Source organism: Cavia porcellus, unplaced genomic scaffold (assembly GCF_034190915.1).
Source record: "Cavia porcellus strain 051 isolate PalLab524CR breed Dunkin Hartley unplaced genomic scaffold, mCavPor4.1 scaffold_8, whole genome shotgun sequence".
NCBI lineage: Eukaryota > Metazoa > Chordata > Mammalia > Rodentia > Caviidae > Cavia > Cavia porcellus.
This window is the reverse complement of record NW_026947491.1, coordinates 85,899,352-85,913,562: the sequence shown is the minus strand read 5'-3', so window position 1 is coordinate 85,913,562 and position 14,211 is coordinate 85,899,352. Positions and strand designations below refer to the sequence as shown.

The 14,211-nt window shown below is 41.7% G+C and overlaps 1 protein-coding gene across 1 annotated transcript in view; it reads right to left on the bottom strand.

The window, feature by feature from the left end:
- Cfap54 (cilia and flagella associated protein 54) overlaps positions 1 to 14,211 on the bottom strand; it is a 346,516-nt gene that overhangs the window by 212,511 nt on the left and 119,794 nt on the right. The window contains exons 22-25 of the mRNA XM_063255344.1: positions 11,451 to 11,543; positions 11,058 to 11,243; positions 3,939 to 4,075; positions 929 to 1,076 (exon numbers count right to left, since the gene is read on the bottom strand). Of these exons, the coding sequence (XP_063111414.1) occupies positions 929 to 1,076; positions 3,939 to 4,075; positions 11,058 to 11,243; positions 11,451 to 11,543 (564 nt within the window). The remainder of the gene's footprint in view (positions 1 to 928; positions 1,077 to 3,938; positions 4,076 to 11,057; positions 11,244 to 11,450; positions 11,544 to 14,211) is intronic.

Here is a 14,211-nt window from a genome sequence, read left to right as displayed (position 1 = left end):
CCTAGTTGGGGGACCGTCTCAGACCCTGTCTGGTGACAGGAGGCACAGTTGATGGTTGTTGTGTATTTGGGGGCTACAGAACAGTGAATTATATTAAGCAAAAGGTCATTTATTTCCACTTTCATGCCCCCAGAAGCTGGCCTTGCCTCACGTAATGATGAGTTAATGAATTAATGAAGAATCAGGAAAAGCAACTGCGAAATAGAAAGTAGTTAAAACCGCCCTGTAAGGTGAGTAAACAGGGAAAGAACCAAGAGACAGAATGAAAACAAAAGGTAGGATTATTATTAAAACTAAAAGTACTGTGGTTTGCAGCTGTACACGGAGTGATACTGATAACCACCGTGAGAAGCTATCAATGGGAAATAGTTATATTCTTGCCTCTGCAGAGGTACTCGGGACTTTAATTAGAAGTATGTGGCAGACTGATCCACACAAGCATTGAAAATGTATCCAAGATATAACAGCGTGGCTGCGAGGCACTCTTGAAGCAGGAGGTTTGTAGTTCAAAGTTAGACTGAACTACATGGCACAAGCCTGTCTCCAAGGAAAGGGATTAAAAAGGCAACAAGCAGATCAGGGTGCAAACTTTCAAAAACTGGAGAAATTATATGAAAATAAAATGATAATGTCCTCAGAGGTGCTAGAATTACAATGCATTTCACTTTATACATTACATGATTTTGAATTCTGAAATACACGGTTCTTGTACATAGGGAAAAAGATAAATTTTAAAAAAGAAAAAGAAAACATGAACCCAGGCCTCAGAAGCCTACAGAGAATATCAAAATAAAACAACGTGTTCATACTACGGCCTCTCAGTCCCTTTAGAAGACAGGATACACAGTCCCCAAAGAACATAACCTTCAAACAACAAGACAAAAATATAGTGAAGCCAACATGTTCTCAGTCACTTTAATTCACTTACTTGTTGAGCAGGGAAAATTTGATTGCCTTTAATATTATCACAGAAAAGGTTTTCTTCTTTAATTTTAATGTCAATTGTTACAAAGATATTCCTAAGAAAAACGTATAAGAGGATAGAAGAAGCCTCTGCCAAAATATCTGAACGTAACCTGCAAAAGAAGCAAGTGATATTATAGGTAGAAATGCAAGATTTACTGGGCCTGAGAATCCACCTTTTTAGATTCACTCTGTCAATGCCTACAGCAGCAACAAAAAATGCACGGAGTAACTTTTCTTTTTTTAATAGGAAAAAAATAAAAATAACAATAAAACCGCTTCAAAACAGGTTAGTAGGAGAACTCCAATACTACATGGTGTATTACTGTCATCGTAGTAGTTAAGCAGAGTACAAGATATAGACATGATATCTTGTCCAAACAATATTCTTATGCCGCTGTCTAAATTAAAATTTAAGATTATCCTCAACAAGCCCACAACTAAGAAAGTTAAGCTGCTGACACAGTACATCACAAATACAAAAAAAAATACTAGTGTGAAAGATGTGTGGTTCTTATATATACAGCTGTTTCCTATCAGTTCAGCAACATCATTGTAGGATTAAAAAACAGACCCAACATTTCAATTAATGAACTTTCAGAAAGTAAGGGTCACTCACAGCAAACTCAGCTATGATTAAAGAAACAAAGTCTTAATAACTCTTGGATTATTGTTTAATTATCTTTCCTAAATTGCTGTCAACAGTGTCAACCACCAGCAAAGCTGTGAAATCCCCACTCTTCTTTTTGGTTTGCAGTATTCTTTCCCCCGCCCTTTGCTGGAGACAAACCCCACCCTTAGACTCAGCTCCATCTATTTTGTCTTTTCCCGATCTCCACAATCAGGCGAAGATTCAGTATCAAGTCTCACATGCAGATAACCACCACGCGAAACTCTGTATTTCTCTCTGCCGGGATGATGGTAGGTTCACCACCCTGCACCGCACACTAGAATTTCTTCCTGCCCTTCCTGGTGACCTTCAGCACCTTGACGCGTGCAATCAGTCCATTCTGCTCCTTCCTGGCTCCACTGCCTTCCGACCCTGCTCGCTCTTCCCAAAACTAACCTTGCTAGCACTTTAAGTTGTTCCCTATTTCTTTCATGCAATAGCCAATTTGCCTGACCATGCAGAGGTGCCACTGTCTAATTTTTCTCTCCCTGCCACATGAATCATTTATTCATTCATTAATTCATATCAGCATCCGGTGAATGCCTACTGTATGCAGGTCGTACTGTGTGCAGGTCGTCATTCAAGGCCCTAGAATATAAGGCTGAACCAATGAAGTCCTTAGCCACTGAGGTCATAAGCTCCCCTGCAAATCCATGTTGTATGGTATCAGCTGAGTCATGAGTGTGTCTGAGTAACACATCTATTTCCCCTGGTGTCTTTTCCACCCCTCCCCTCTACCCACATACTCTACACTCTCCTGCTCTGCCATCACAGCATCTTCATCTCCTAAATTGGTTTTTTGGGGGTTTTTTGTATATTTAGTCTCTCACTCTCCACCGGCCCCCTGACCTCCATTCTCCCTAGTTTTCCCCCAATTCCTATCTTCTCTTTCAAGCTTCTGTTGCATCCCTCTTCTCTCAGCACCCAGCTTCTCCTGCTTATCTCTGCTTGTTCTGGTTCCCCATTTCCATTTACTCCTTAGCTAACTGCGGAATGCTTTCTAACCCCTCATAGTACAGAAATGAACTTCTGATTGCTAACTCTAAATACCTCTTAGTTTTTATCCCCCTCAACTTTTTCTCTGTTGCACTGTATTGCATGTGACCTTGCACTAGAATCGGATTTGCCCAGCCCGACCTCCTGAAGATGAACTTTCTGTGGCATTGCGTTTCCCTGGATTTGTATTTCTTGGGCAGCCTATTTTTTATATCCATCTCTGGTTCCAGCTCGTTTCTGCCCCTTAAATGTAAGCAAAGCTTAGGGTTTGTCCCAGCCTTTTATCTTTTCTGCTAACCAATAATCCCCTGAGATTTTGTTCCTTTTCAAGATTTTAATGATGACTGTTACAGACTATTGCCAAATCCCTATGCCTATCCTAGACTTCCTCCTGAATGTCTGCACTATCTAAAGGCATCTACTGGTATCTCATATCCACAAAGGCATCCAGAGAAATTCACAGGCTTCCCGGTCCATCGACAGTAAGAGGCCAAGTCACCTCTGACTCCCTTCTCTCTTAACGCACCAGTTATATAAAGCCCAAGTCCTTTCTCTCCCGCTTCCAGAAAAGGCTTCTCCCTTCCTTCCCCAAGCACCCAGCATGTGGCAAACACTAACTCTCCTTTTTTTTTTTATCAAAATGGAACTATATTTGTAATGCAAATACATATTATCAATGCCTTGCTTCAACCATCATTTGTATCTTTAAGCTGGCTATCTTTGGTTTTAGTCTTCTTATAAAAAAACGGGCTTTAACAACCTTTTTGAACTTTGTGTTGCATCAGCATGAAGTTATGCTAAATGGTCATTTTGGAAACTGCTTTTAAAGTTTGCTCCTTTGAGGAAAAACAGCAGCCAGGTCAAAAGACAGCCTACAGCTCCACATCGTTTCCACCAGCCTATTGGCAGTTGCTGATGGTTTCATCCTGGGAGTCTCTAAAGCAAAGGAAAAGCCTCTGCAGTGTAACATCCACCCACTGCACGCCACCTGACCTTCACCCCAACCTGACTTTGCTCTCTTATGAGTCTCCACAGAGTATCTGTGTTTTCCATCATGGCTGATACCACTTTAGCTACTATTTGGTATTTCTGGTCCAGAACCTTCATGCACATAGCTTCACTGTTTTCTATGATTCTAGCAAGGACTCAATACATCGGGATGTATACATTCCTACTATAATTCTGATAGAAATAGTTTACCAGGGCTATCTTATCATGAAATTGAAAATAAATTCTCATCTTCACTGACCCAACAACTATATCGTTAGCAATGTATATGAATTAACATATTAAAATAATGTCTAAGTACCTTGTCTGTGTAGTCATCATTATATTGCTTAAACAAACGCAGGATTGTTCATCTTGAGATGGAGAAGCAATAAAATAATCCCAAACCGGTGAGAAAACCTTCTTAGCCAGCTCATAGTGGCCAATCTGGTAGGCAACCTGCAACAGAAAACATGATCTCAGGTTGTATTGGTATTTGGGAAATGCGCATTTTAGGCAAGCTTCCTGATAGGGCTCTGTCACATACAAATCGCATGCATACATATTCACATGTGCTGCTCTGTTCGACAGAGCTACGTGAGGGAGCGACAGCCGCTGGCAAGGGACACAGACACGTTGTGAAATCTCTTTTATTTCTAGATTGCATGGAAATTTGAAACTCTGTAAGGATGTTTCAGATCCTCATACGCAAAACAAAGATCACATCTGAGCCAAATTAATTTCATTTTCATCTATCTCAGCAGTGCCCTCCATTTATTATAGATACTGTTATAATGAACAATCTGTTCCAAGAGAAACAATCAGATCTCCCAAACTCAATGTGTGAGAAATACTTCATTCTTTCCGTTTTGACTGACATTCTCAGAGCTTTTGTGCAACAGAGTTCCACTTGAAAAGAGTGAAGTATAAAGCAGCGGTGCTTTTTAAGAAGTCATGGTATCTTTCAAGATTAACAAATTCAATGCTAAGCAAAAATCATTCCACTGATGACAGTTAGCTCAGGAGGGAAAACAGTCATCAGCTTACCTATTTCTTTTGGTAGAAAGTATTTATTTAAGTATAATTCTAAGATTATTCTACTTACATACATATATAATAGTACATAATCTCACCAAACAAGTTATGTGCTGCCTTAGACTCTTTGTGGAAACAGGTAACGACTGCATACAAACATGTTAACTGAATTAAGCATGTAAATGACATGTTACTGCTTTCCACTCAAAGGCCAGAAATTCTGTAATATACCAACAGTTATTCACAATCAACCCACAAGTTGAGCTCCTCTTCAATAAACGTTTACCAAGTTCCTACTCTGTGCTAAATGTTGGCAGCACGGCTTCTTCAGAGATTACAACCAGTTTCACACCCCATGCAACTGGAACCAAGGCAAAGGCATAAGCCACGTGAAACCACAGAAAGGCCACACAGAATAACATGATCATGGTGAAGGCTTTAGAAAGGACAATGAAGCCTTCAAGGGGGACACAGAGCTGAGGAATATCGTTCAGAGAGAGTCTGAGACGAGTTTGAAGAACAATGGGCATATGATGGAGAGGATCAAATGGTCACGATTTCTGTCCAGGAGGCATGAAAGCCAGGTGGAACGTGTGTACACGACAAGTACTAGACTAAGCACTGTACACTCGTTGTTGTATTAACTCCTCATTACAGCTCTGTGATGTGGGCTGTGTTACTCTCCCTGAGCTGTGGATGAGAAATGGGGGCCTTGAGCAGTTGAGTTTTTATTCACAGCTTGACAGAGCCCTGTCACATACAAATTTCGTATGTAGTAAAAATAGTGGGTCCAGGTCCTAGACTGGTAAATACTGGATTTCTCTGGATTGTATCTGTCAAGTAAGAGATGGACCAGGTTGTCACACCATGTAGTTCCGAGATTCCCCATGAAAAATAACAAATGGTAGGCAAGAGGACTGACCAATCTGGAATCAACTCTTCTTCCATCTTAAAATATTCTGTATCCTTCCAAAACTAATGCCTTTTTTCAATTAATGGATGTTGCAAAACAAGAAAAGATACCACCTGAACACTAAGGTTTCCGAACTCCAGAGGCCTGTGGGTTTTTAACAGAGGAGTGTCATGACACAAGTGTGCTCACCGACGGCTAACCTGGCAGCATTGTGCAAAGTAAGTTTGCAGAAGGGATCAAATTAAAATGAGAAGTAAGCTCTAAAAGACTGAGGAAACAATTAAGTACAAAAGATACCCCTTGGTCTTCCTCTGCCCCTTCCTCTTCCTCCTCCTCCGTACACAACTGTCTCTTGGCGTCCGTCCGGAGCTCTAGGTTCTCTGTCACTCCGGAGCCCGCGTTCCTTTCCAGTCCTTCTTGCTGGTTCCTCTCACCTCCCCACTCTCTTGACCCTGCTGCGCCTCGGGGTTCACGCAGGCTTTGACCCTCTTCTTCTGTCTACACTCAGTTCCTCAGTGATACGTGCCAGCCTGTCCCATAGCTTTAAGTATCACGTAACTATTTTCAAATCCTCCCAACCTTCTCTCTCATACTCCAGATTCACACATCTTCCCTCATTTTCCTACCCAACCTGCTCCGAACTGAACTTCTGATCACCCCTCCCCCAAACCACCCCGTCCACCGCCTTCCCCGCTCAGTCCACATCACTTCTCTCCTTGGAAATGGTCAGCAATGCCCTAGACTCGGCTTTCCTTTTCACGTCACGTTATTCCCACCGGGAACTCCTGTTAATTTTCTTCAACACATCCAGGATCTGACCGCTTGTCATGCATCAGCCACCTTCACCGTGGCCAAGCCGCCTGCCTCTCCATTGGATGGACACAAGAAATCACGCGTTCTAGTCACCCTCAGCAGCGCAGTCTCAGCTCAGCAGCAGCCTTCGTCTCCCTGCTGAAGATCACAGTGAAAGCCAAGTCCTCCTAACAACCTCCTAACAATCTCTGCACGACCCATTCGCTGCTCACCCTCCGCCTCTCTCGTCCTCCCTTCTCACGGGCCCCTGGGCCCTGGTCATGCTGGCCTCCCTGCCATTCACCAGACAGAGAGGACACACTTTGAACACCTCGGGGCTCTTACTCCCGCTGCTCCTCTGCAGAGTGCTCTTCTCTCAGAGAGCTGCTCCCTCTTCTCCTTGAAGTCTTGGCTCAAAGCTCACCCTTCTCGACTGTCCTGTGTCGCACTGTAATCTATCCAGCGTCTGTCCGCTTCACACTGTCAACTCCCCCAACATACTTCACTTTTTTTACAGGATTTGTCCTCTTCTGACATACTACTTCTCACTACTGACTGCATGGATTGGTTATTTCCTACCTCCTACCGTATTCTGCCCACTTTGTTGAGAACAACAGCTCTCCAAGTGTGATCCCCGAGCCATGAGCATCATCTAGGAACTTGTTAGAAGCACAAAATTCTCATGCCCCTGTTTAAACAGCATTTCACATTATTCTGCTGCACCCTCAAGTTTTAAAATCACCATCCTGGAATAATGCCTGGCTCAGAGTAAGCACTCAACAAATATTGTGGTCAATAAATTTACAAATCCTCCTTTCCTGATAACGTTCCGCTCCCCACAGAGGAGGATGCTTGGCAATTACCCTGCACTGTAACCCGGCTGATTGGGCCAGGGCGAGTTCTTGACTCCAAGCGAATATTCACAGCCCCTTTACAAAGCCAGCCGGTCCGCCATCCCAGGCTGGATTCTGAGATCAAGGCTGCCGACTTTCTGTGCACCGGGAGGATTTTAGAGAGAGCTCGTCATTTACCAGAGAGACTCTCAGGAAGAAAGGGAGGGCCCGGCTTGGGCAAAGCAGAGGAAGTGGGATGGCCTTCACAGGGCTGAGGAGAAGGACAGCAGAAAACCATGCCAGCGAGGTTTAAATTCCACAGGGACCAAAGGAGACGGTGGGTTCACAGAATCCTCCCACATATGTGACCGAGGAAAAAGAGAGGTGGGATTTAAAAGCAAGTCAGTGGGGCTGGAGATACAGCTCAGCGGCACAAGCAGCTACCTGGCAAGCATGAGGTTGTAAGTTCAACTCCTCACCCCCAAAAATTAAAAAACAAAAGCAAGTCCACGGTTAAACATCAAGAATGAGGTCAGACTCTTCAGCATGTGGGGTGAGCCAATCAGACTCTTTCCAATCAATACTGGAATCTTGATCACAAATTCCTAGAAGGCTGGCCAGCTGGCATCTGTGACTGAAATTAAGGAACATGTAAAAATTCAGGAACTTCAAAGATACAGAAGGAACTCAGTCTTTAGAAAGAAAGCAGATAGATGTACAGAGAAAACCAAAGGCACAAGACCTCTAGCTGCCTGGACCACGGCAGCCCCACGCCAGGCTGGTTACCAGGCCCAGAGTCAGGAGTTGGGCTCAAGGCTTAAGTCGGAACTACCCAAGCAAAGCCTATGGCTGCGGTGATGAGATAAATGGAGAAGACATTCACGGGAAGCAGAGATCACGTGTAGCAGAGTAATCACTGAGTAAGTCCCTCATCAATAAATAGATGAACAGAGTGTAATAATAGAGGATGAGAGACAAAAAGAACTGAAACTTCTTAAAGAAAGGGTTGTTACCTTTTACCCATAATTCTTTTCAAGTCTGAGGTCATCAGCAAAATGTAAACCTTTAGGAATCAAAGAGCTTTGATGGATTCATCTGCAAAGAGGGAGAAACATGGCCTGCTCCCCGCTTGTTCCCTGGGCCGCTAACTCTGATCAGGTGACCGGCTGACCAACAGGAAGCCAGGCAGAGATCCAAAGAAACTGGTAGAAATGTGATGACTGAGTAGAGGGAAGGGAAGGGGGCCGCGGAGAGGACGGAGCAGAGAGAGGGTCACTCGGCAGTGGTCAGCAGGACGCGGCTGGCACAGGCGGCACCCAGCCCTTGACCTCCTAGAGCGGCCCCAGTGCCCCCTGCTACGGAGGGAGCCTGGGAAAACGGTTTCACCTCCTCGACCCACTCCTGGAACACAGTGAGGCTGGCGGAAAAGGATCGAAGTAATCTCAGTTTCCTTAACTTTAAAATGAAAGTTTTATCACCCCAAAGAGTTACCCTAATGAGTAGATGGTGAGTTTTTAAAGCTGTGTTTCCTTTCTGATTGGCAGATAATAATCACACATGTTTTTAGGGTAGAGAGTGGGGTTTTGATAAATGTATATGCAGCATGCAGTGATCAGATTAGGCTAATTAGCATATCTGTCATCCCGGACACCACTTCTTGTGGTGAGGACATTTAAAATCCTCTTTTTTAGCTGTTTTAAGATATTCAATGTGTTGTTATTAGCTCTAATCACTGCCACACCCCTGTCCTTGTCTGCTTTGATTTGAGAACTCAATAATCCAATGGGATTCAGGATGTGGTCACAAATCCTTTTCACTGCCTTGAAAACTGGGATGAAGCCATTTTCTAAAATTATTATCTCTAAAGTCAAGACTAGAGTGCTGCTCACAGATTTCTACATTTCTTTAGCTTGGATCACTCTATCTGCTCATTCCCGAGTTAAGAGGAACAACAAAAGGAACAAAGCCAAATGATCAGGGAAATATTCATAAAAGAGACATAATTCCAAAAAAAATCCTTAAAATTTTTCCAGACAGATTGAATTACTAGCCTTTTATGTTACTGAAAAAACTTGTCAAAGATCCCCTGACTTCATTCATGATTTCAGATTAATGTTGACTAAAAGTCCAACCTAAAATCCGAAAACCAAGTGAATCATACACATTTATTGAAATGTCTATATTGTACTATAAAATATTTATGTTACTATATTTTAAAGAACTTAATTGTCCTGAAACTAAAAACTAGCCATCCTCATTAAAATTAGATTGCACTTCCAAAAGAAAGGTATATTAAGCTAGAATTTTAAAGCTTACATTTAAGTTATAAATTAAGGGGGTTAATAAATGAGAGCGTTTTGCTTTAAACACTTAACATTATGAGAAAGAATGTCCATAAACTGCCACGAATGAGCTACATAACTGCAAATATAGTATCAATAAAGAAATACAGGTCATTGCTTCATGACATTTCTCATGATCCCAGCAGTATAGCTTGGACTTAGTTTTATTAACTTTCAATGAAAGTTCTGCCAAATGGAGCTCAAGAGTCAAACCACTCCCTGGAGAAAAATTAGGCCTTGATGAAATATTCAGTTCCTCACGGTAATTCCATCACTGCAAATTGGGGAGCGTATTGAATTCCAAAGAAGTCAAAATACCAGAAAACCATGAGCCAATATGAAATGCTAAACAGTACTAGACCAATCCCAGCAATTCTCCCAATTCAGTTCTCACTGAAAAATGTGATGCTTTAAAATGCCACTGCGATCTAAGTTTATAATACTGATCAACTATGACAATAAAAAGATGTTTCCATGCTAGAAATGTTACCATTTAGAATAACTGTAAGCTCTACAGCCAACAACACCCTTAAAATTAGATGCTCGAGACCTAGGTTAAGGAGCCATGTTAGCATCCTCATCGATGGCGAAATGTTTTAAGTCAGATGCTGGTTATTTCCAGAAAAAAAAAATTAAATCATGATTATGCCCATAATTAAGAATACTGTTTACTCGGTGCCTACTTTGTGATGTCTGGTAGTGAAACACTGGATAAACATTATCCCATTTAATTTCATATTACTCCAATGTAACAGTTACACTTTATTCCCACTACACGGATGAAAAGTCCTTTCTCAGTGTTTGAACTCAAGTCTGTCTCTATTGTCCTAGAAAGTTCCCGTCTCTGAATTTATCCTAAGAAATTCATCATGGGTACAAGGAAAGACTTGTATATAATGGTATGCATCACAGCTTCTTCATAAGACCAAAAGATTAGAAAGTACCTAAAAGACCAACAAAGAAAAATTACCAAGCAAACTATGATATGCCTGTAAAATTCAATGCCGTAAGAGTTATTTTGAAGAATTCCTAATGGAATGACAAATGCCAAACACGTATTCAATGATAATAATCAGGTTATAAAATAACACATATTATGATTAAAATTACATGTTATACATGAATTCATACACATAAGGTGTAGTTTATCAGCATGGCTAGTCGCTACTCACTAGATACCAACAGCAGCCAGCTAAGACATAACAATGTTTCAGACATGAGCGAAATTATTCTGGGATTAGTAAGGATAGCTATCTGTAAAATCACAGATGTTTAAAAATTTTCTCCTATATGCATTTTGATAGTTTCCAAAATTTCTACAATTACTATGTGTTATATTTGTAATCTGGGAGGATGTTATTACTTTAAAAAAGCAAACATATTAATAGAAAAAAAGATTCATATTTTTCAGACTAAACTGCAATCATGAAAATATGTGCTACATGAGCTAAGGACTATCTGCTGTGATTTCCTTCCATCAGAAATTAACAAAAACCTAGTCGGGAAACAGCGGAGTTTTCATCTACCTGTGTTAGGTGCATCCGAGCAGTCACAGCAGAGAGCGACGGATACACCAGGATGGGTTTGCTTGTGTCTCCGACTGCATCACCAACAAGCTTTCCATTAGAAGAATAAGCAGCCACTGCAAACACGTACTTTTCATTAGCTTCTAAACCTCTCACTTCAAAGATGCTTTTGCCATCAGCTGGTATCTGTTAACAAAACACACTTCAAGTTATACGTGGAAAGTTAATGTGACTTGTAGCACTGTATGTACAATACTTTCACTGGTGGGTGGTAATTGTGACCCGAGCTGAAAGGAGCCTGGATGCCCTGAATAATGACTGCATAAGGGAAAACAGTCCTCTTGGCTCATTAACGGGGCGCTGGCGGGGTTTCCGGCCTTTCCCGGGACGTACCGCTTCTGCTGAATTCGGGAGGTGATGGTTGTTCAGCCTCACTTTTCCATAGCTTCCTTCGGCCTTGCGACCCAAAATGCAGTACCAGGACACCTGCCGGAGAGAGACGAGCACATCACCTGTGTCTGCAGAGAACGCACTGCTTTCTCCTGTCGCAGGGCAGCCCAGGGAATGCTTTTATAAACAAAAAGTAACATTCCAGGCTTCAAACATGAAGCCTAAGTTTATAAAGATACTTAGGTTTAATCTTGCAAAAGGAAAGACAAACACAGTACTGGGTGAGTTCACCGAGACAATCAAGACTCACACACTATTCACTGTTAATTATTCGAGCTCCCAGGAGTTGGATGACTCCTGTGTGCTGAGCATCCTGGAAACTGACTTGGACTCTGATGTTCACAGCATCCCTGAGAGACGGGATTACTGTTCTCGTGGGAAACAGAGATACTGAGATGCTAAACAACTGCCCCAAAGCAAACAGTGGTGGAAGTTGGCTCCAAAATGCCTTAATCTTGATGGCCTCAAGAGTGACTGGATGGAAGAAACATCACCACTGAAATGATTTTCATATTTGATCATAATAATCAATGACAAAAAAGCAAACAGAAAACCAAGCAAGATAGTATTTAAAATGAAATATAAAGATATGCAACATAAGAATAGTGGTGGAGGGCTGGTAGCTTAGTGGCACAGCTTCTCCTGGCAATTGAGAGGTTGTTAGTTCGATTCCTAGTACAAAAAAGAACAGAAAAGCAATGGTGATACGGTTTGCATGACAGAATAGTAAGGTAGCGAATCATTTTCTCCTCCAATTTATGACTGCCTGATCTATGACATTAGTTGGATAATTTCACATAAAGACATAATCCGCACAAGGTGTGAAGCCCCTAGAAACAAGCAAACTTAAACTGGACTAAATAAACGATGGGTCTCTTGCCAAGAGGTTAAAATAATGGAGATCTATTATCAGAATGAATCGTATTCTTACTGTCAGGAAAAAAGGACTGAGTTGATACCAAGGGGGTAGAAAGCCAAAGCCATACTGGTGGAAGGCACCACTGTGGCACACACACACACTCACACACGCACACACACAGGCCACTCCTAAAATACAGGGAAAGCCGGGGAGAAGGGAAAATGCAGCTGTCTCTAAGAGGCGCGGGCCTTGTTCAGGTGGCGCCTACTCTTCCTCCTTAGAATTTTCCTTTTGGCCTGGAAGAAGGAAGATACAAGTAGCTGGGCTTCTGTGTTTCCAAAGAAAACTTCCAGGCGATTGTTAGGTGCATGACTACAAAGGAGCTCGAGTCCAGGGCCAGGAAGAACTGGAGAGAACGTCCCCTGATGTTTTGAAAGAAAGTACATGCGGAGGAGGTTATGACTTAGATTGTGAGCACTCCACATTATACCACATCAACCAGGATTGGGAGGGTAAAATTCTCTCTAAAAGCCTTTTTACAAGCAGATTGTACATCTGGACTCTGCTCCACCAATGCAAGATCATCTTAATTTCAGTAACTCTTCAGAAGCATTAGAATCTACATAAGAACAGAGACATCGTGAACAGATCGCTAACTCTGAAAGTAAGATTTTATAAGTAATGTAAATAATATTAATATTTTCCACTATGAAGATAGATTTTATTGAAAGAAATGCCTTCACAGGAGCTTTGATGAGACAAAAAGATGGCCGCAGCCTCGAAGCAGAGAATGTACTCAAGCTCATAGCACCACCTAGTGGTGATAGCGAGGAACCGCTAAGTGCTTCCTGCTGAACAACTGTCATTTACGCCAACTTCTTCCTGTGCCACAATTGGCAAAGTACTCTAACAGTAATCAAATATGCAAGGCTTATCTTCCGATTTCCAAGCATTATAAAACAAAATAAACAAACAAAAATCAAACCGCACGGGAAATACTTCATAGAATCAATAACTGCAGTCTTATTAAAAATTTTCTGCATGTCGAAAGAAATCTCCAGCATAGTGAAGGAAAACCCACAAATTGGGAAAAAAATCTTAGTCAACTGTCCTTCAGACAAAGGACTTCTGCCCAGAACATATAAAGAATCTTTTAAAAATCAGATCCCCGGAATTCAAAGACCCAATCCAAAAATGGGCATCTGAGATGAATACACAGTTCTCAGCTGAAGAAATACAAATGGCAAATAAAAACGTGAAAAAATGTTCAGCATCATTGGTCATTAAAGAAATGCAAATTAAAACCACACTGAGATTCCATCTCGCTGCAGAAAGAATGGCCAGGATTAAGAAAACTACCACCAACAAATGCTGGAGAGGCTGTGGGGAAAAAGGAACTCTCCTGAACTGTTGGTGGGAGTGTAGACTGGTGCAACCATTGTGAGGTCAGTCTGGAGATTCCTCAAAAAGCTGGGATTGGAAGTCCCACTCAACCCAGCTATTCCACTTCTAGGCAAATTCCCAGAACTGAAAACATCATACCACAATGATATATGTGCACCCATGTTTATAGCAGCACAATTTGTAATAGCCAGATCAGATCTTGGAAACAACCTAAGTGTCCATCAACGGAGGAATGGTTAAAAAAAGTTGTGGTATTTTTATACAGTACTACTCAGCTATAAAGAATGATCACATTGAGATATTTATAAATAAATGGATGCAACTTGAGACCATGCTTATAAGTGAAATAAATCAAACTGATATGTGTGTGAATACCATATTGTCTCCCTAGTGTAATAAATGGTAAGAGTACATAAGATACAAAATCCTCAATATATACAG